The sequence below is a fragment of the Cyprinodon variegatus genome, unplaced genomic scaffold, assembly GCF_000732505.1.
Source record: "Cyprinodon variegatus isolate N-32 unplaced genomic scaffold, C_variegatus-1.0 Scaffold178, whole genome shotgun sequence".
Taxonomy (NCBI): domain Eukaryota; kingdom Metazoa; phylum Chordata; class Actinopteri; order Cyprinodontiformes; family Cyprinodontidae; genus Cyprinodon; species Cyprinodon variegatus.
The window spans coordinates 937591-956285 of record NW_015150631.1 but is presented as its reverse complement, the minus strand read 5'-3'; the positions used below and the strand labels follow the sequence as shown (position 1 = coordinate 956285).

The following is an 18695-nucleotide window of genomic DNA, read 5'->3' as shown; positions in this document are numbered from 1 at the left end:
AAATCCACAGCAGAGGTGCAAAAACAATCCTGATGGAAAATTTCTGCCCCATTTGTCCTGTTTGGTGTCAGATTTTCCAAGCAGAAACACGTCAATGGAAGAAGAAAGGGGTAGAGCAGTGCTAGAGCAAAAATATCGGTTAATCTGCATTCCTCTGCTGCATAACGACTGTTGGGATCTTTTTTCAGCTGGAGAAATACTGAGATAGTTGTAAAAAAGAAAATCATTTGAACTGTTAAATAGGGAAACTAATATGAAGAAGACAAACTACTGGGAGCTTACTGGAAACTAAAAAAAATTTACTGCATCTGGAGTTCTCCGTCCCCTGGTACTTTTTCCCCCTGTGGCTGAGGAATGCCACATCTGGATTTGTGATCTTCACTTTCACCTGGGTGAAATGGCCTTTGTCTCTGGGATCATTGGGTGTGTGCGCCTCCTTACCTGTGCTGGTTCTCCTTGTCCTCATGCTGATTCAGGCGCGTCGGTCTGAATCTTTTGCTCGCCAAAGCGGCCTCCATGTCCTCAATCTCTCTCCTCCTTAGGTCCCGAATGGCTGAACGGATGAGGCGCCTCTCGTCCAGATCCACGGTTCCATCCAGCTGTAACGAGAAGATCTGGATATCAACTGATAGAAAAGCAACAGAGTACTAACTCAGATGGGGAAAATTTGCCTTGCAAAGACAGACGACTTTTCTCTTTTACTGTATATTTGCATGGTTTACCGAAGAGTCTTTGTCAGACATATAGAAGCATACATTATTAGCTCAGAACTGTTTCGCAGCTTACAGAGACAAATGGCTGTACATTCTGTGAGATATTATGTTACAGACCAGGGCTGGAGAAATGAATCAGAATAATCGTGATTAATCCATCATTGAAATAATCGTCAACTCATTTCTTAATCGGTTAACTGTTAACTGGAGTTTAGAGACTGTAAAACAACAGCAGCAATTATACCAATATTGTAAAAAAAATATATATATTTACATTTTGCATTTAAGATAAAAAAAAAATGTTCATCTGTCAATATGCTCTACAAAGAGCTCCTCAAATGGAAAAGTTTTAGTTTCCCTTGGTTTAATTTCGTAAAAAATCTTCTCTAAGGAACCTTTGGCTATCCGATAATTAATCGATTAATTGAAAAAAATAATTGACTGATTAATCGTTTTGTAAAGGAATCATTAGTTGCAGCCCTATTACAGACCAACACTAATTACCATGTATTTAAAAAGGTTCAGTCAGTTAGGCGTTTTTCTTTTTAAGATGTGTATTCATAACTAGCTCACTGTGTATACCACTACTTTCAAACACTTCAGTGTTATACCCGTGTTATTTACAGTGACCAGGTCTGCCAGTTAGTTTTACAAGCATTTTTTCCAGCTTATATTTACCTGCACTTTCAATTCAGGCAAACTCCCAGAGGATATGAATGAAATAAAACAAACATTTTAAAGCAATTCTTGTAATTTTTAATTTGTTCTCATTAAACCAAAATTAAATAAATAAATCCCTTATTTGAATTTGGTTTCCAAAAAGCCGGATATTTTATTTCTAAGTTATATCATCGAGCAGTACCTCCCCCTAATTATCCTGCCCTGTTTTAAGCTCAGTCTAAGTTCATCTTTCCAACCAGCCTTCTCTGGCTCTGCAGAAGAAAAGCAAACCCAGAGTATCATGAGTTTATCATGTTTCACCGTGGGGATGCTGCACTCAGAGCAATATGCACCATTAGTTTTCCTTTTTTTTTTTTTTTGGCATGCAGGACTGAGCACTTTGAAAACCTGATTGCAAACTCCAAATCTGGCTTATTAAACTTTTTTGAACATCCTCTTATCAATGTTTTATAATGTCCAGGTTTGGAGATCACATAAGTTTCCATCCAACAGAACCAAGCAACTGCGTTGCTCCTCCATAGGAACCATGGACCATAACTTTTTCTGTTCTCTTCCTTGCCTGTAGACAGTAAAGTCTTGGTATGCTTTGTGGTTTTTCTATATATCTTTTTTCTATTCAGACGATTTAACAGTTTAATGCTTGGGAGACATTTCTGAAGCTTAAACCTGCTTCAAACTCCTCCACACCTTTTCCTCCTGACCTGTCCGAAGCGTTCGCTTTTCTACATGATGCAGTTTGTTCACTAAAGCTCTCCAGCAAACCTCCTCGGCTTTTACAGAACAGCCGATATTAATCAGACAATAAATTACAAACACATGGGAGAAAAAAATGGCTTATTTCTAAAGGAAGCTGGTTGCACTTTTATTTTAAAAGGAGAGAAAAGGAGGCTGGATACATTTTTTCAGTTTGTAAAACATTAAGCCAACAATTTTTCTTCCACTTCACACTTAACCGCTACTTTGGCTGGTGTTTCCCTTAAAGACTGAAGCATGACAAAATGTGTCAAAGTACAAGGGGTATAAATACTTTTGCTCAGCAGTGTAAGTTACGAATGACAGTTTATAGCGTGATGCAGGTTGGAAAATGAAATACCATGCAGAGTGAACGGCAATGTGCTCGTTGAGCCTTTTCCTATAAGATTTTACAGGGAGCCTGTCTGTCATTCTAATTTCATACAAGTATAGAGCTTTTGAAGTCAGTGCTAAGAGTTTTAAACAGGAAAATTCTAGGATCAAGAACACGTGTGACATCCTGAGTGAACCTAGGCTTGTTTCTGATCTGTGACGGTTAGTTAGAGGGTCAGCGGAGCAGATGGAGGCTTTATGGACGGCTGATAAGAGATCCGACTTCACTAATGAGACGAGATAAGTTGACGTGGGGAAGGATGAGAAAAAGACCCGCCGACAGCTGTTGCTCAGCTTTAGGAAATGAATGTGTTCAGATCAGCAGGTCGACCAGTCATTCAGGTGTTTTCCTCTTTAGCCAGGCTGCAGGAGGCCCCACAGAGTCAGCTGTGCGACTCTCTAAGTACCATTTCATCACCCTGAGTGAGCTTTAGTTAAAAGGTCTGCTTTTTTCAGACCGAAGAAGGGTAATTTAGTGTATACAAGCACACCTGCAGGCAGATCCAACCCCCTGAACAAGCTTTTGTCTCATCAAGAGCAGAGATCTGGAGGGAAGAGGGAGCCCCCTCCTGTCATACAGGAGACAGTCACTGGTGGGAACCTGTTGGCACACGCAGGGCCGAGGAGCTCCTACGCAGGTTGGTCTTCTAAAACCCATGCTTAGACAATGAACCAAGTTTGGACAGAAATCTTTGTTTTCCAAGAGATACTAACAGGAGCTCACTGTGGTTGCCAAGCTCAGCTCGACATGCTTTATGTGCTGAAATGAGAGCCGGCATACCCTTCAGCCAGAGCCCAGAGACAGAGGAAGAGGGTCGTCTCATCAGAGACGAAGAAGGCCAGCAGTTTTGAGGTCTCGCTGTGGTTTGACAAAATATGCACTGGTTTAGAGAGGCCTTCCTACAATACTATAATTTGTGGAAATTTAAAGTGCTGAGTCCACAAAAAAAGATGACTGAAGTAGAAGATAGAAGAAAACTAAGAATAGCAGCCATTAGGATGACAATGTGGAAAAAAACTAAACAAAAAACGAAAAAATGGGAGGAAGCACTTGGGTATGCCTAAAAATGGGCAAATGAAAGCTGGGTGGGAAAAGTGCAGGTCATTCCTCACATTCCTGCTGACTCACAAAAAGAAGAAAAAAAATAAGGGATCTACTGTGTGTTTTTCTGGTCCCAGTCCAGAAACAAGTTGATATGTCAAACCAGTAACGGCAGCTTTTGATAAGGAAGAAGGAAAAATAATCAGCCAGAAGAAAGAAGCACGGCCAGAGTTTATTTCACATGCCCACACAGGCAGACAGTGAACGGCTAACCAAACACTAGGGAGAGCAGTCTGCTACAAAGCTGTCCAGATCGCTGCTGAGGAAACGTCATTAGGGAATTAAACGGTTTGTACAACGGCTGCCAAGTTTTAGTACAGACCAATTCACTTTTCAACACCAACAGATAAAACAGCCTCAACTTTGAGTCTCCACTCCAAAAGTCCTGATAACAGGCAGCACTTCTGGCCCGTCTTAATCGGGCCTAAACATAAATCTGAATGTGTAACAAAGCTCATATCTTATGAGTGAACTTTAATTCCCCCTGAGATTTTAATGGCACAGGAAGAACCAGCAGCATGATGAAAACTCCCTGACTTCAGCATGCTGGGCGCTTGACAGTGTCCAAGGTAGACTTCATCTTTAAACTGGTCAACAGCCGCAATGTACAGAGCCATCAGTGACGTCTACTCCTCCAGTACCTCAATCTCTTCTCATCTCGTTTAAAGTCGTATGGAAGCGGCTGTTCCAACCGTTGCATTTCCGAATTCTGCAGAGTGGTGCGCGACTTTACGAGTGAATAAAGTGAATGTGGTTGGTTGTTTATCAAGAGGGCGGCATTGTTGTGCCCGTTAGCTCTACGCTTGCCTTAGACACAGACGTCCATCCCCGTGAACACTGGGACGTAACTCAATGGTAAAGTAATGATTGTTATTTCAACCGTTGGGTATATTAGCTGCAACATATGAATCAAGATGCTATGACGGAAAAGATTTGATTGAAAGATGACCGCTGATATATGATTGGCTGAATTTAGGTGTACAAGCTGACATACAACTAACTGGCCCACATGATATACGTAACTTAAGAAAAAATACACAGATTTTAAGTAAAAAAAAATGTTTTAAATACAAATTTTCTAACTTTTGGGACAATATCGTCTTATAAAGAGAACATTTATATACATGTTTAGCCAGAATGATTTGACATTTGAATATGATGACCCTACGACTTTAAGTTTATCCTGCAGCGGGCCCGTCATCTAAACCTGTGTTTCCCAACCATTTTTGACTTGTGTACCCCACAAGCAAAAATAAATAAATAAATAATAAAAATAAATAAATAAAATAAATAATTTTTATTCTATGTAAAATAAAATTTATTTTACACAATCTTTTAACATGAACATTTAATTCTTTGGCATTTTATTCTTTCTATCTCAAATAAAAACAACAACATAAATATGCTTGATGGCAAGGAATCAGGGAAAAAAAAATAAAATTAAATAATACTATAAACCTGTATTTATAAAACAGGAGCTCCTCTATGCAACTCCCTTATAATCACATCTAAACTTGATGAATTGGGAAGAAGATATAGAAAAAAAAAATATAGTCAGACTGACTTAAAGGTATTGTGGAGAATTTTCGCAAATTTTTATAAAGACCCACCCTCTCCACTTGCACACGCACAACCCTGTACCTGCTCCTGAGAGAGAACGCCTGGTAAACGTGTGCAAGAGCATGCACAAGCCCATTTCTCCTCGTGCAAGCTCTGTTTAAAAGTTGCAGTTCTCATAGCTTGTACAAGCTTACTGTGCCCGAACGTTGGCCCTAACCCCTAAATCCCTCAATCACTATATAGAGCAGGGACTATATAGTGGACTTAATAGTAAACTCAGTTAACTGACCGTTCAGACAGATGATCACTGCTTTTTGCTCCCCGTTGGTCACGTAACTCCTCCTCCACAGAGCGGTGCCTTAGACTTGTAATTAGTCGTAGCGGGCCGCTGTGACAGAAAATCCCATAATTGTTTGCGAGAAGAGCTCTTGGTGCAAAGCATTCTGGGATATATCTGCCTCTTCTGAGGCCTTTCTTTTCTACTCATAAACTTAGTAGATGCTTTTTCTCTTACGACCCACGGCCATTTTCAAAGAACTGCGGTGAGAAAGGTGAGCTTCAATGACTGTCTGAAACCGTAGCTCACCACAGATATACACCTGAACATGTACACAAAAAGATAGCTAACATGACGAGCACCTAGGACAGCCTTAAGTAAACATATCCCCCAGTATGATTGACAATTAGGAGGACCACTTATTTAGATGATCCACCCCGGAAAAAGAAAATCCTCCACTATAACTTTAATTAGTTTTACTGTTTTTATCAAGACGCCTGAGCTTGTTTGATGAGCTCCTATAGCTTATAGCTTTTTAATTGGGTCCTCACAAAGCAAAACTGATCTAGTCCTAATTTATGTGCTACCTAGGAAATACAATATTTTCATTTACCCCTTCCAATGCACTCACAGACCACTAGGGCTAGGGTTGGGAATCACCGATCTAAACCATACATCCTCACCATATCACTACCTTGACTTGCAAAGCCGACTTGTCCCTCTGAAAGTCAGCTGATGTGAGGCTTTCAATCTGTCGCTCTGCAACATAGTGGCATTAAACAAAAAAGGAAACAACCTATATCCTTCTTCTTATTCTTATTTATTCACTTTAGGTAAACATGAAAGTGATTAGAACCAAGACTCAACCATCAATAGAGCTAAAAGACAGAAGAAAAAGGTCCAAAGGAACCAAGGACAACTGAAACAGAAAGGCATCAGACCTAAGCCTTTACTCTTACTACTGCAGCTGCCATCTGGTGCTAAGAAACTTAACTGAATACAAACCAGGCATCTGACTTTGACCCCAACCTTTGGCCCCTGTTTAATATTAGGTATAGTTATGCAGAAGAAGATAAAATCCATTTTCCTTCTAGTTTCAGAGAATCCAAAAAGCTCTTGGTAGCTTAAAGTCATTTTAATTAAATGCAGCTTTAAGTGTTTGTGTTTTATTTGTTTGTGTCTTTTTGTTAATAGGTACTGTGTATGGTTGAAAAATGAAAAGAATCAAAATCTATTTATGAACTCTAACTATTGTTTACTTATTATACGTAAATATAGTTTTCCCAAATTAACCCTGAATCCTGAATAATGTTCAGAGATTATGTTGTGCTACCTTTAAAGTTTCAAAGAATCGTTGAAAAGGAAAATAATCCAGCCCAGACTATTTCATTACATTATGAAGTGGTTGCTGAACACCAGTATAACCTAATACAGGTTGATCCTCTGGATAGGAATGGTAACAACGAAGAGGGACAGCAGTGACAGTCAAGGTGTGATAAAAACAAACACTGGTCACGTAAGCATTTGACCTAGAAAGGCAGACTATGACATTGTCCTCAAAGGTTTAAATGAACCAATTAGAAGGAAGACTGAGACGTTTCTTCGTTTGGATTGGTTATAAGACCAATGTGCCAAATTCAAACGGCCAAATCATGCTGGCTCAGTGCCAGAGAGGAAAGAAAGGAGAGGAAAATAAAAGTCAACCAATAACCCTGCTCAGGAAACTAATACATGGGTACGATCCAGGCAAACAGAACACACCTTAAAGCTGGCTGCGTTCCAACCCAAACAGAATAACCGTTAAAGAGAGAGAGACAGAAACACGTGCTGCTGCAGACACAGAGTTCATTTGAAAAACCACCCAATGACCATGACCTCAGGGAAAGAAAAAAAAAAAAACACCACCTTTAACCGTTGGCTTTCCCAAAACGGCATTTTTTAAAACCATCATGACTCAGATCCAAAACCTTTCATAGAAATCCTGCTGTATGTAAATCAAGGAGTAAAATGTCTATATTTACTCGTTTCTAAGCATTGAATTGTAGGGAATCTTATTTAGGGGCATCATGTACCTTAAAAGACACAATTTTCAGATTTTGTTGGCAAAAATGTTAAAATAAAACAGTACTTTTTGGGATCAAATGATTTTGTGTAAAAAAAAAGAAAAAAAAAGAGAGAGACTGAATTTTTGTGGTGTTCACTGAAGGCGGTACAGATATCCCATACGGCACATCTGCCAGCAGAAGAGTGAGTCAAAAACCAAATCATGCATTAATACGCTTTTGCAGACGGACAAGCAGTCAACGAGACGTCACTAAGCTGTCAGCACCTTTAATGATGTCTGGATGATAATCAGCACACCCTTCTGCTGATCTACTGCGCTCATCTCCTGTCAGGAAGTCACACCTGCCAGGCTGGGCAGGGATCTCCACCTATGAAATCACACTAAAAAAAAAGAAAAGCTCCTAAGCCGTACAATAAAAAAAAAACTGGAAATAAATTACAAGAAAAACAGCAAAAAGGGTCTTTTGGGTGGATTGAGAACACAATCGTGGCCCAATAATAAAAATAAACCTCAAAAATACAACTTGCCTAATAATTCTGCACACAGTGTAGGGTGGATGTTTTTTTTTCTACAGAGAAGCTACTGCAAGCTGACGGGAAGATGGATGGAGTTAAACACAGGGTAATACTTAAGAAGGTCTGTTAGAGGTTGCAGAGGTTTAGAGCATGACACGGAAAATGACCTTCCAACAGGACAATGACCTTCAACATAGGGTTAAACCTACAGAGTCCTGGTTTAGCTCAAAGCAAAGTCAAGTCACAACGGTCCAGTAAAAGTCCAGACCTAAGACTCTAGACCAATGCCTTGAAAACAGTGTTCAAAAAAGATCTTTGTTCGGTCTGAATGAACTGGGCTTATTTTCCAAACACGAAAAAGCAAACATGTCAGTTTCTACATGTGCACAATTTGCAGAGATCTAACCCAAAAGTCTTGCAGCTGTAACTGCAGTAAAATGTGTTTCTACAAAGCATTTATATTCGATTCCAAATGTGCTAGAAAACATAAAACACGCCCATTCCTTCCCCTCTACAACCAGACACTAATGTGTTAGACTCCAAAACACACTTAAGTATGCGGTTGTAACGTGACAAAAAGCGCTAAGTGATGTTAATACCTTGCAAGGCCCTCTATAAAAGATACACTTTACACACAAAATTACTAATGAGGTGTATCGTTGACGTAAGAGCTAGGCATGAAGAATAAGCTGTAGATCGTTTCCCAGCAACTGTGAAGGAAAACCTCAAAACCTCTAAAGGCATCCATGTGACGCAACTCAAATCAATCAATCAGGGCCAATTAAAGAGCACTAAGGGCTTAGCCATAATCCCAACCAGCTGGTGGCATGCTCCCAGTGACAGCGACACTGAGACCTATACTGTAGATTTACATCTGGAGCTAGGATGAGGAGGGGAGGGGGGCGTTTTATCAGAAGGAACGGGGGGGAGGCGTGAAAACAGAGGAGTTTCTCAGGTAAGACCATGCAAGCAAAGATAAACAAACCGCTCCACTACCTCACTGTGGAAGCAAAAGGCAAATGGTGAACAAGTTCAGATGCGTTTTAATTACAGGGTCCTCTTTAAGTCTTTTCATTAGTGCTTCTATTCATAGGTAGACAAGAGTGCAGCTTCAGTCTGTGGATCTACGTCTGAGACACTGATTGATCCAAAGAAAACACCGACTGTCAAGCTGCATGCACACCACATTGAGCTACGCCTACAATAACATTGATAAAAGCTTTTAACGATCATATTAAAACTTCAAGTGCTGAAAAGTACAAAGTAATTGATAATTGTGAAAAGAAATTGAATATATATCGCTTAAAGTCTAGTCATGAATCTTTTGAGATGCTGATATACGACCTGAAAAAAGCTGTTAATGCGCAAACATCCTGAATCAAAACAATCTGGCAAAGAAGAGTGGGTCAATATTCTTCCTAAGCGATGTTAAATACTTATTACCATGTTATATGAATAGTTTGGTTTGAACAGCTTCTTTCCCTAAATAAATAAAAAAAATGTTTGAATTTACTCTGGGCTTTGTCTGATGATAAAATTATAAACACTTAAGTTTAACAAAAAGTAAAACCATTAAAAGGGTCTTTAAGGAAGTACTCTGGGACTAATTATCAGAAAATGGCTATTTTAATTACTTTGATGGGTATAAAGGAGAAAAAGAGGAGGCTAGAATGTTTCTGATTAAATAAATTCTATCAGAAGCCAAGTTTAAACAGCATTATACAATAAAATCCCAAAGACTTGCCCCAGAGTATCCGTCTCCCTCCTGTTGTGCCGTCTATTGCAGGTCATGGGGTCGGGTCAAACGTCACAGCTTGATGTGTGGAGGACTTCACCTTCCCACACACGCCCGCCTGGTCTTTTCTGGGAGCCTGATGGCCTCCTCAGGCCAAACCTCGACCCTTTGACTCCCAGAGGGAGTAATAGGGCCGTTTTCGTAGCTAGATATTCCCTAAGATGCACCAGCCTGATTCAAAAGGATTTTCTGCTTTCTGCTTTCAAGCAATTCAAATTTGTGCATTTTTTTCCACTTCTTTTTTTCCACATGTAGCTGCATGCGTTAGAACTGTGAGAGGTAAGGAGTGGAGGCACAGGTTTTCTCTGCATGAACTAATAATTTCCAGAGCGGGTAAAGATTAGAGAGGCGGCAAGGCAGCAGATCGGATCAGTGTTCTGGTGATTGTCCTTATAAGGAGAATATGAAGTAGATTAGCAGCTGCCACTGAAGACGCTGCACTGCCATTCACACAGAGATAAACAGTCAGTGGTGTTTTAGTCAAGATCACACCAACCGAGACCAAGGAGTACCAAGACCTTTAGAGATAAATACCGTATAAGGTCTTGGTCTTTGTCTCTAAATGTCTTAGCCTCTAAAGATCTTGCCTTTGTCTCATTGCTCCTTGGTGTGGTCTTGACTAAAACACTAACATACATTTTTCTGCATTGCAGAAAATTAGCTTTAAATCTAATTAATGCTTGCTAACAAGGACTGAACTCCAACTTGAATCAAATGCGTGCCTTTAAACCATTTCTCAGCGGTTAAGGAAAGCAAAGGCGTGCATGCAGCTGGCTGATGAATGCCTACTGGAAAAAGAAACAAACGGAAAAAAAATTGAGATCCATGCAAGGCAGAAACACCTGGGTCCTCTGGAGGGAGCATCAGTCAGCTGATAGATGAAAAATTAACAAAAATATCATGGTTGAAACCCAGTCTGCCAAAGCAAACAGTGAGAATCAGTCTAAATTCAGTCTTAAAGCTGTTAAGAGGAGAAAGATTACTGTCCACAGGCTGCACATGTAGTTTATTTATCAATAAAAACTGGGACAGAGCCACAGAGACCACCTGAGAAAACTGTGTCCGCCTTTACATTTCAGAGAGCATGCATAAAGAAGAGCTACATGCAGGAATGCATGAGGGGCATAAAGGAGGGAGTCTAATAATCAGCTGTGTCCTATAGCAATGATGCACTGAAGACAGATCTGAGCTCAGACCTGCAGACTCTGACTGGGCAGGAACATTCACATACTGACAGGTTAATCCATGCTATGTTGACTCTGCATACACTGTAAAAAAAATATATAATCAGACTTCTGATCCTCGCAGCATTATTAGTGTAAAATAACTGAACTATGTCATCATTCTGGTATCCTCTGTGTCTACTTTTAAGGTTCAACATGTGTGGAATAGCTGCAGGAAGCTAGGCTCAGGTCAGGGTTTTATGGAACCCAAAACAATAAGGAAGCTGCCTCGGTTTTTTTTTTTTTTTTTTTAACTAAATAGAAATTCAGTTGGAAAGAAAATAAATCAATTCATCTTTATAACTGAACACTGAAATGAAAAGATCTGGGTTATTTTTTAACAAATAGACGTCTGAAAACTGTGGTGTGAATCTTTGTTCAGCCCTACTCTCGGGGCTGAGGTTTGTATTCATTCCTTTTCTCAGTGTTGGATGGAAAACAAGATTTCAAGCTTTGTGATTCAAAAAGGCACCGACATAATACAACCATTCAACAACAAAAAAAAAGTAGCCAATCTAATGTAAATTAAAAAGAATCTCCATTTGTTTGTGTAAACCCCGTCAACTCATATAAAACTACAGCTGAGGTTCTCAGATTTGACCCTTTATTCAAAGTGACTTGTTTGATCCTGACAGCAGCTCTTCCTCTCCGCTGTGTCTTTGTCCAGAGTCACTAAATAACTGTAAATCATCACAGCAAGGAAGCGCTCTGCAGCTTTATCTCCTCTGGTTTTATGAGCATTAAAGTCTGCTACCATATGACAGATTTCAGCAGGAGTGAAGGATTATAAACAAACGATCTGACAGATATGAATGCTGTGATTCAGCTGATCTGTCAGCAGACGCAGCAGATGTCAGAGAAAGACCCATCTGTCCAGGAGTAGGTCTGAGCGAAACCTCCAGGGAAGGAAGAGATGTCCAACAGGAAGTAAAAAGAGGGACTGTGGGAAGAATCCAGAGAGCCAACTGGATGTTCTCCGCTCGAATCAGCCTTCACTCCAATGCTGACAATGAGAGTCACAGGCCTGATGGGCGGAGCCAAACACTGTTTAACAGATCTGCTGTGTGCATCTTGAGAATGCCTCCAGATTAGCAGCAGTGAGCAGGAAAGCTAAACATCAACATCCGCCTGATGATGTTTAGGAGGACCTCAGGAAACGGCTCCTTCCTGAGGGACTACATTTCTACTTTCTTTTTTTCTTTTTTTTTGACTGACTGCATCCTGTCTGTCCTTTTCCTCTTTTCTAACAAAAATAAAACCAAAAAAACCCCCGACTATCCTTAATCTTTTACTTCACATCGTTACATGTTGTTTTCCATTGCTTATTTTCCTTCATAAAGAAAGCAGAAAACTTTTCCCAAGCAAACAAATAATACTGATGTCTATATCCAGGTGATGCAGTGGGATGTACAAAAGCAATTTAGGGTAAATTGTTAAGCCATACTTCTCCCTGGAGAACGACAGCCATAAAGCTTATTTTACTCATTTAATTAGCATTTCTTCAAACCCACCAAAACAACTTTTGAAAGTTAGAAACCAAAGTAAAACCTGAATCCATTAAATTGAGGGGAAAGTTTCACTTTGTTTGGATCATAGAGGCATTCAGGGACACAGAGGGAAAACTACACCTTCAATCCTTTATCCAGACCTTTTTGACTCAGCAGAGCAGTAAAGACGAACATATCAGTCTTTCTCTCCCTCTGTTGGAGCGCTCAGCTAAGGGTCAGCCAGACCGACTGCTCTTACAATGACTGTTTGGCCCTCAGCAGGCAGCGTCAGAATATACTGCTTTGATTCACGCAGTTGACTCAACCAAGCGCTTAAACTTTGCTTCTGTGATTTACGGTATTAAAAAAAATATATCAATAAACAAACCAGTACATTCACATAAGTTAACAACGGTGCAGACACTATTTGGCGTAAACAGCTGTGTTTATGTTTTCAGTTGGGATTTTTTTATATGAAAATACAACAATTGAAGACAAAATAAAAACAAAAATCTTACAAAAACCAAAAAAGACTTCCGCAAAAATATATCCCTGATTAAATTGGCTTTAACTGCCGTTTTCATCATGTGTAAAACAGGTTGATGAAATGTGGCATCAACATATTCTAACAAGTTTAACATGCAGACAGTAGTTGGTTAATGAGAGCACACCTGCATTTTGCTGCTCGAAGCTGTTCACCTTACAGATCTAAAATGTATTTATTTATATTTATATGACTGCCACATTGGTCTCTACTGTAAGCCTGGAAAAAACAGCTGAGATCTTTTGCAGCCCAATGACCAGAATTACACAGCAACAGGTAGGGAAGGAGCACAATCCAACCAGGAATAGACAAATTCAGTCTCTAAATTTGCTCTAACATCTAATAAATAGCACAACAAAATCTTAGAAAACATGAAGGAAAATGAAAGTGCAAACTTTTAAGAACTTGGCATATCTTAGTCATTTCTTTTTGGGGGCACTACTGCAAAATATGCATTTAAAATGCAAAAACGAAATGTTATGCAAGCAACTAATTAACCAGAGTTTCTGCCTCAACTGCACCACAACAGAATGACGAGTATGCTCATAGTGTTATTACAGTAATGCGACAATCACCTCTAATGGTGCCACTTCTCTTAAACGTACTCCTCTATTTTATGATATTCTGAAAATAGCAAAGAAAAGATTAGCTCATACATTAAGGTTGCTTCTGTTAGCCTATCAAAGCAGCTTAACGACACATTGACTTTAATAGAAACTGTTAAGTTTCAGATTTCATCGTCAAACATTGTTAAAACCAAAATAATCATGTTTTTTTTTTTTTTTCCTTTAAGACTAAAAATATAAGCAGATTAGGGCCCCCACTAAGGATCATTTTGCTAATCGACACATCTAAAGATTTATTTGCAGAATTTAAAATTTAGGTGAAACTAAAACTTTTCCACTTGAAGAGGTTTGAATAGGGCATATTGAGGAAAGAACACAATATTTTTATCTTTTTTTTTTTTTTTTTTTACAATTTTGGTATAACTACAGCTACATGTTGGTTGCTCCGTCAGATTAAGGCATTTTTAAAAGCCTCTATACTCAGATTACAAACGATTATAACTAACAATTGCTATGCTACAATTAATAGATTACTAAAATAGTCATTTCAATATTTATTATTTCAGTAACCGACTAAGCATGATTAATCCGATTAATTGTTTAAGCCCTAGAGCACGTATTTATAGCAGAATCCAGAAACTCAAGTTCTCCATTTATCTAAAACAATGATGGAGCTTTCTATCTCTTTGCTCTTTTCTTTGACAAGATGCTAAAGTGTGCAGGCTGCAACAGCAGAGATAAAGTCTGGCATGTCGGTTTACGAAGAATGACTTGGTCTGAGGATCTAATAAAATCAATCATCATCATTCAGCTCACATAAAGCCAGAAAAATAAAATTGTTCCTCCTATGCAGGAGAAACACCAGAAGGAAATCACATTCATAATTAAGAACCTTAGATTGCGATCAGTGAGAAGCAGCATTAATTATCATGGCTGTGAAGAGGAATGAGTGTTTTATGGAAATCTATTGCATGAAATGACATGCACCTGCTGTTCCATGGAAAACTGAGACAAATTTCCTTTAGGAAAAAAGCTCAAGCAAACATTTATGCAATGATTCCTCACCGATGATGAATACAGCCTCAACAGGGAATAAGGTGAATCTTAGGACAAAACAAAGATCAGGCTAAAATAAGCCCACTCTCAGTCCCAGACTGTAACCGTTGAGCTGTTGTCAATAAAAAAAAAAGGTTTGGAGAGTTATAAATCAGAGTCTCAGGGGTCTCATTCATCGGCCGGACTGGATCGTGGACTGAATGTGGCCTATTTTAAACATGTGTGAATGCCTCTGGCTCACCAGGGAGAAAGGCCTACTAAGACTAGTTCTAAATCATTATACATGGAGCGGCCTATAAGCACTTATATCAATCCAGCCGACTACTGATGATTATGTAACACATGGACTCTTTTCATCACCCACCTGAAAAAAAAAGAAAACAATTCACAGAGCGGCTGACAGGACTCCAACTGAGGTAAGTAGGGTGGTGCACCTGCAGAGCAGCCAGCAGACACCTGCCAATCCAACAAGTCCTGCAGGTTTAACACACTGACACACAGGAGGCCACTGCCCTGCAGCAAAAAACAGGGGTGTAGCAACTGATAACCATCACTCCATCTGCCAATGAACTCTCATGCAGGCTGACGCCGCTTTAAGTCATTAGAGACCGATTAGAAGATTAGATCTTTATCTTCAGAAGCAATCAGGAAGATAAACCCCAAATACATTTTTAGCTGGAAAACAATTTTAATAGATGCATAAATAATTGCAGTAACCACGCTAAACGGGAGGGAAAAGAAGCTGTTTCTGGTTGCATTAGAGGGAGATTAACCAAATGATATAAGAAGACAGGTCAGGCTCTGAATAGAAGCGTAGTGATGGGATTACCGGCGTTAAGAGAGAGCACCATATGACCTTCTGACTGTTAAGTTTGTTAAGAGCGACACTGGCCTGGAATCTGTGTTGTTATCCAACCTTTGTTTAAAAGCAGCTACAACCAGCTAAGTCTGGTCTAGGAATCCTAAAATCTCTCTTTTACTGGCTTCCTAAAAACAACAAAACAAAAGAATCTGAGCAATAAAACTGTGTAATAGGGTGTTAGATTTCCTAAAAGCTCTTATGATTAACTTTATTTCATCATAACCTCTAATAAACTTCTGTTGTGGGTTTGTTTTGTTTGAAAAGTTCCCTGATGATGGAAAAGTCTGGCACTGCAAAGATCGTTAGTGAAATTGTGGGATCTGGCTGACCTTAAAGCCAAGGGAAAGAAGCTGACCTGGGCGGGAGAGAGACGGGATATTTCCAATCCTGCCCAACAATGGGAGCGACGGACAGATAATTCAACAAGCTGCATTAAGGGTGTTTTATTGAGAGGGAACCCGCTGAAACATGACAACACTTTCTGCAGGATGCAACATGCAAACAAGATATTTTTTTCTCTGCCAGTTAAGGTCTGATGTTAAAACTACATTTACTTTATTAACTCAATATATAAAAAATTAACTACAGACCGTGCAGCTTCTAACTGCAGCTTAGATTATATTTGTTTACAGGACATCATATTAACTTTTTTATCAATTTTTATCCTAAAAAACCAAAGACTTATAAGTAAACTGCAATCATTTAAGTGATAAAGGATTAATAAAACAATTGGGAAATAATCTTTAATGACTCAGTTTATCTTTTCACAGTCACATATCAAACGGGCTGTAACAAGGTCTAAGCAGGATGACTCATGAATCTTTGTAAACATTTTTGTGTTACAGGTGTGAAGAATGCACAGTAAAATGTGAACACCTCACCTTCCTCCGCTATGGGAAATGATCAGGACGTGACTAATGTGTCAGAGGTTCCAGTTCCAGACATATCATGCATATGATGCATCCTCATTCTTATCATCAGACCTGGACTGCTGCCCAGGACAAACAAATGCCTTTTTTAGGTCAACTTTAATGTTGAATTATATACAAGAAGAATTATATATAATTCAACATTAACTTTAATCTTGAATTATATATACAAATAATTAATTTGATTTCCTACCATAGTTACCAGAGTGGAATGAACTGGATTATTATTTTTTTTTTTCTCTCATTCCTAGATAATCTGTTTTGAGTTAACACTGGTAATTTGGTAGAATATAGTTAAAGATAAATACAAGTATGTTTATTTGTTATTAGAAAAAAAAAGTTTCCTTCCTCAAGTATGCATTTTTATATATATATATATATATATATATATATATATATATATGATCTACACTTTGGAGTGATTATTTTATTAAAAAACAAAAACAATACTGATAATCTGTTTTTTTTTATCTGTATAGAAATTGAAAACTTGTAAGTATATATATTTTCTGTACTGAAACATTGTAGGATTACTATGCATATCTCAATCTAATTTTCGTGTATGTTATCAATAAAAATAAAATAAACTTTAAGTAAATTGTAAGTATGCCAATGGAAGATGTTTGACTGGGTGCATGCTGTAAATAACATTACAGAGTAACAGCCATGTGGAAAGCTGGTCCTGGTCTGGTTAACAGTATCAGAGGAAGCCTCACCAAAGCCCGGAGCGAAGACTCGTCCAGCGCTGAATATGTCTCCAGGGACATCCTGATGAGTCCAGGTGAGACTGAGCTAGGAGGTAAGAGATGAATGGATGGAGTCTTTGATCCCCGATCAACAACGTGCACCACCTGCACAACTGGCGATTGGTTTCTAACTGCTCCTTCTTTTTCTTCTATTGTGAACTTCTTCCACGCAGACAGGATTTTTTTTTTATAGCCAAACTAAGGTTAAAAAGCTCTGATGTTGCGCGTTTAGAGCATATTTTGGTAAGACTTTCCTGATCCCACTGAAAGGAGAAGCAACCCAGGTTTAAGTCCACAGGACAGTGGCAGCTTTTTGAACTGAGAATTCCCACAGAAAGTTCAAACTCCGCCCCTCTGGCTCCTCCCGGCGTTCATTTAAAGCGCACCATCGTGCGGGAAGAAGTGAAACTGCGGCTCTGTATGAGGAGCAATCAATGCCCTTTCAGGCGAATTTCTATAAAAATGTTATGAGCAGGTATCACCAGAAGAAATCTATGGAGGACCAACTCTGGCATATTTAAAAATAAAAACATAAATAAATAAATGCTCAATAAATAAATAAGCATACAATTAATTAACCCCTGAAAATATAATAAACAAATAAATGTAGGTAGAAATTAAATTATACAGCGAGACATAAATGTATGAACTTTTAAATAGCTTTTTTATTTACGATTAGATAAATAAAGAAGCTAATTAAAAGAGACATATAAATTTGAGCATTTATTTATTTCTGTATTTATTTTTAATCAATCAATCAAGTTTATTTGTATAGCCCTTTACAATAGCGAAATGGTACCCAAAGTGCTTTACAGCAAAGCCATAAACAATACATAACACATACAAAACATACAGATACAATATATATATATATACGTATATGCCATATTAAATATGCCAGAGTTGGTCCTCCATAGAAACTGCCACTACATTTCAGTCAAATGTTGTATTTTCTACTCTCCCCCATTTTAAGGAAGCTGCTAGTTAAATGTTCCTTTTGGCTCAGCTTAGATTTATAATCCTCTGTTGCCGTTTCTCTTTCTTAAAGCCCTTAGGACTGAATTTGGACACTGTTTTAGATCTGCATCACATAACACAAATGTGAGAAACTCAGGGCAGATATTATTTGTAGTTTATAATTTTGTTAAGTGTTAGTTGTTGCCCTGTGACCAAGTTGTTCAGTGGGATAAGTTCTATTATCAGTTGCAGTTTCTTACTGCTCAGAGATTCTATTCCACAGTGAAAATATGAGGAGAATCAAAACACTCCTGTCTTCTTTTTCTCTTTAAATAAAAAATAATAATCAAATTAGCTTTCCTTATTTTTTGTGCCATTATATGCTGAAGTTCTTTACAGGTGGTGCAGTATCTGTAGCAGGTGGTTCTACACATCAATACATCAGGTTTCTGAAAGTTACAAGGTTCTTTGAAATTACTCTGAAAATCATAC

At 38.6% G+C, this 18695-nt stretch overlaps 1 protein-coding gene across 2 annotated transcripts in view; it reads right to left on the bottom strand.

The window, feature by feature from the left end:
• Nucleotides 1-17537, bottom strand: part of LOC107087271 (smoothelin-like) — a 59897-nt gene extending 42360 nt beyond the window's left edge. For both annotated transcript variants that reach the window (XM_015378754.1, XM_015378755.1), the window contains exons 1-2: nt 17217-17537; nt 442-599 (exon numbers count right to left, since the gene is read on the bottom strand). In XM_015378754.1, coding sequence (XP_015234240.1) covers nt 442-599; nt 17217-17267 — 209 coding nt within the window. In that variant the 5' untranslated portion in view covers nt 17268-17537. The remainder of the gene's footprint in view (nt 1-441; nt 600-17216) is intronic.
• Nucleotides 17538-18695: the final 1158 nt, after the last annotated feature.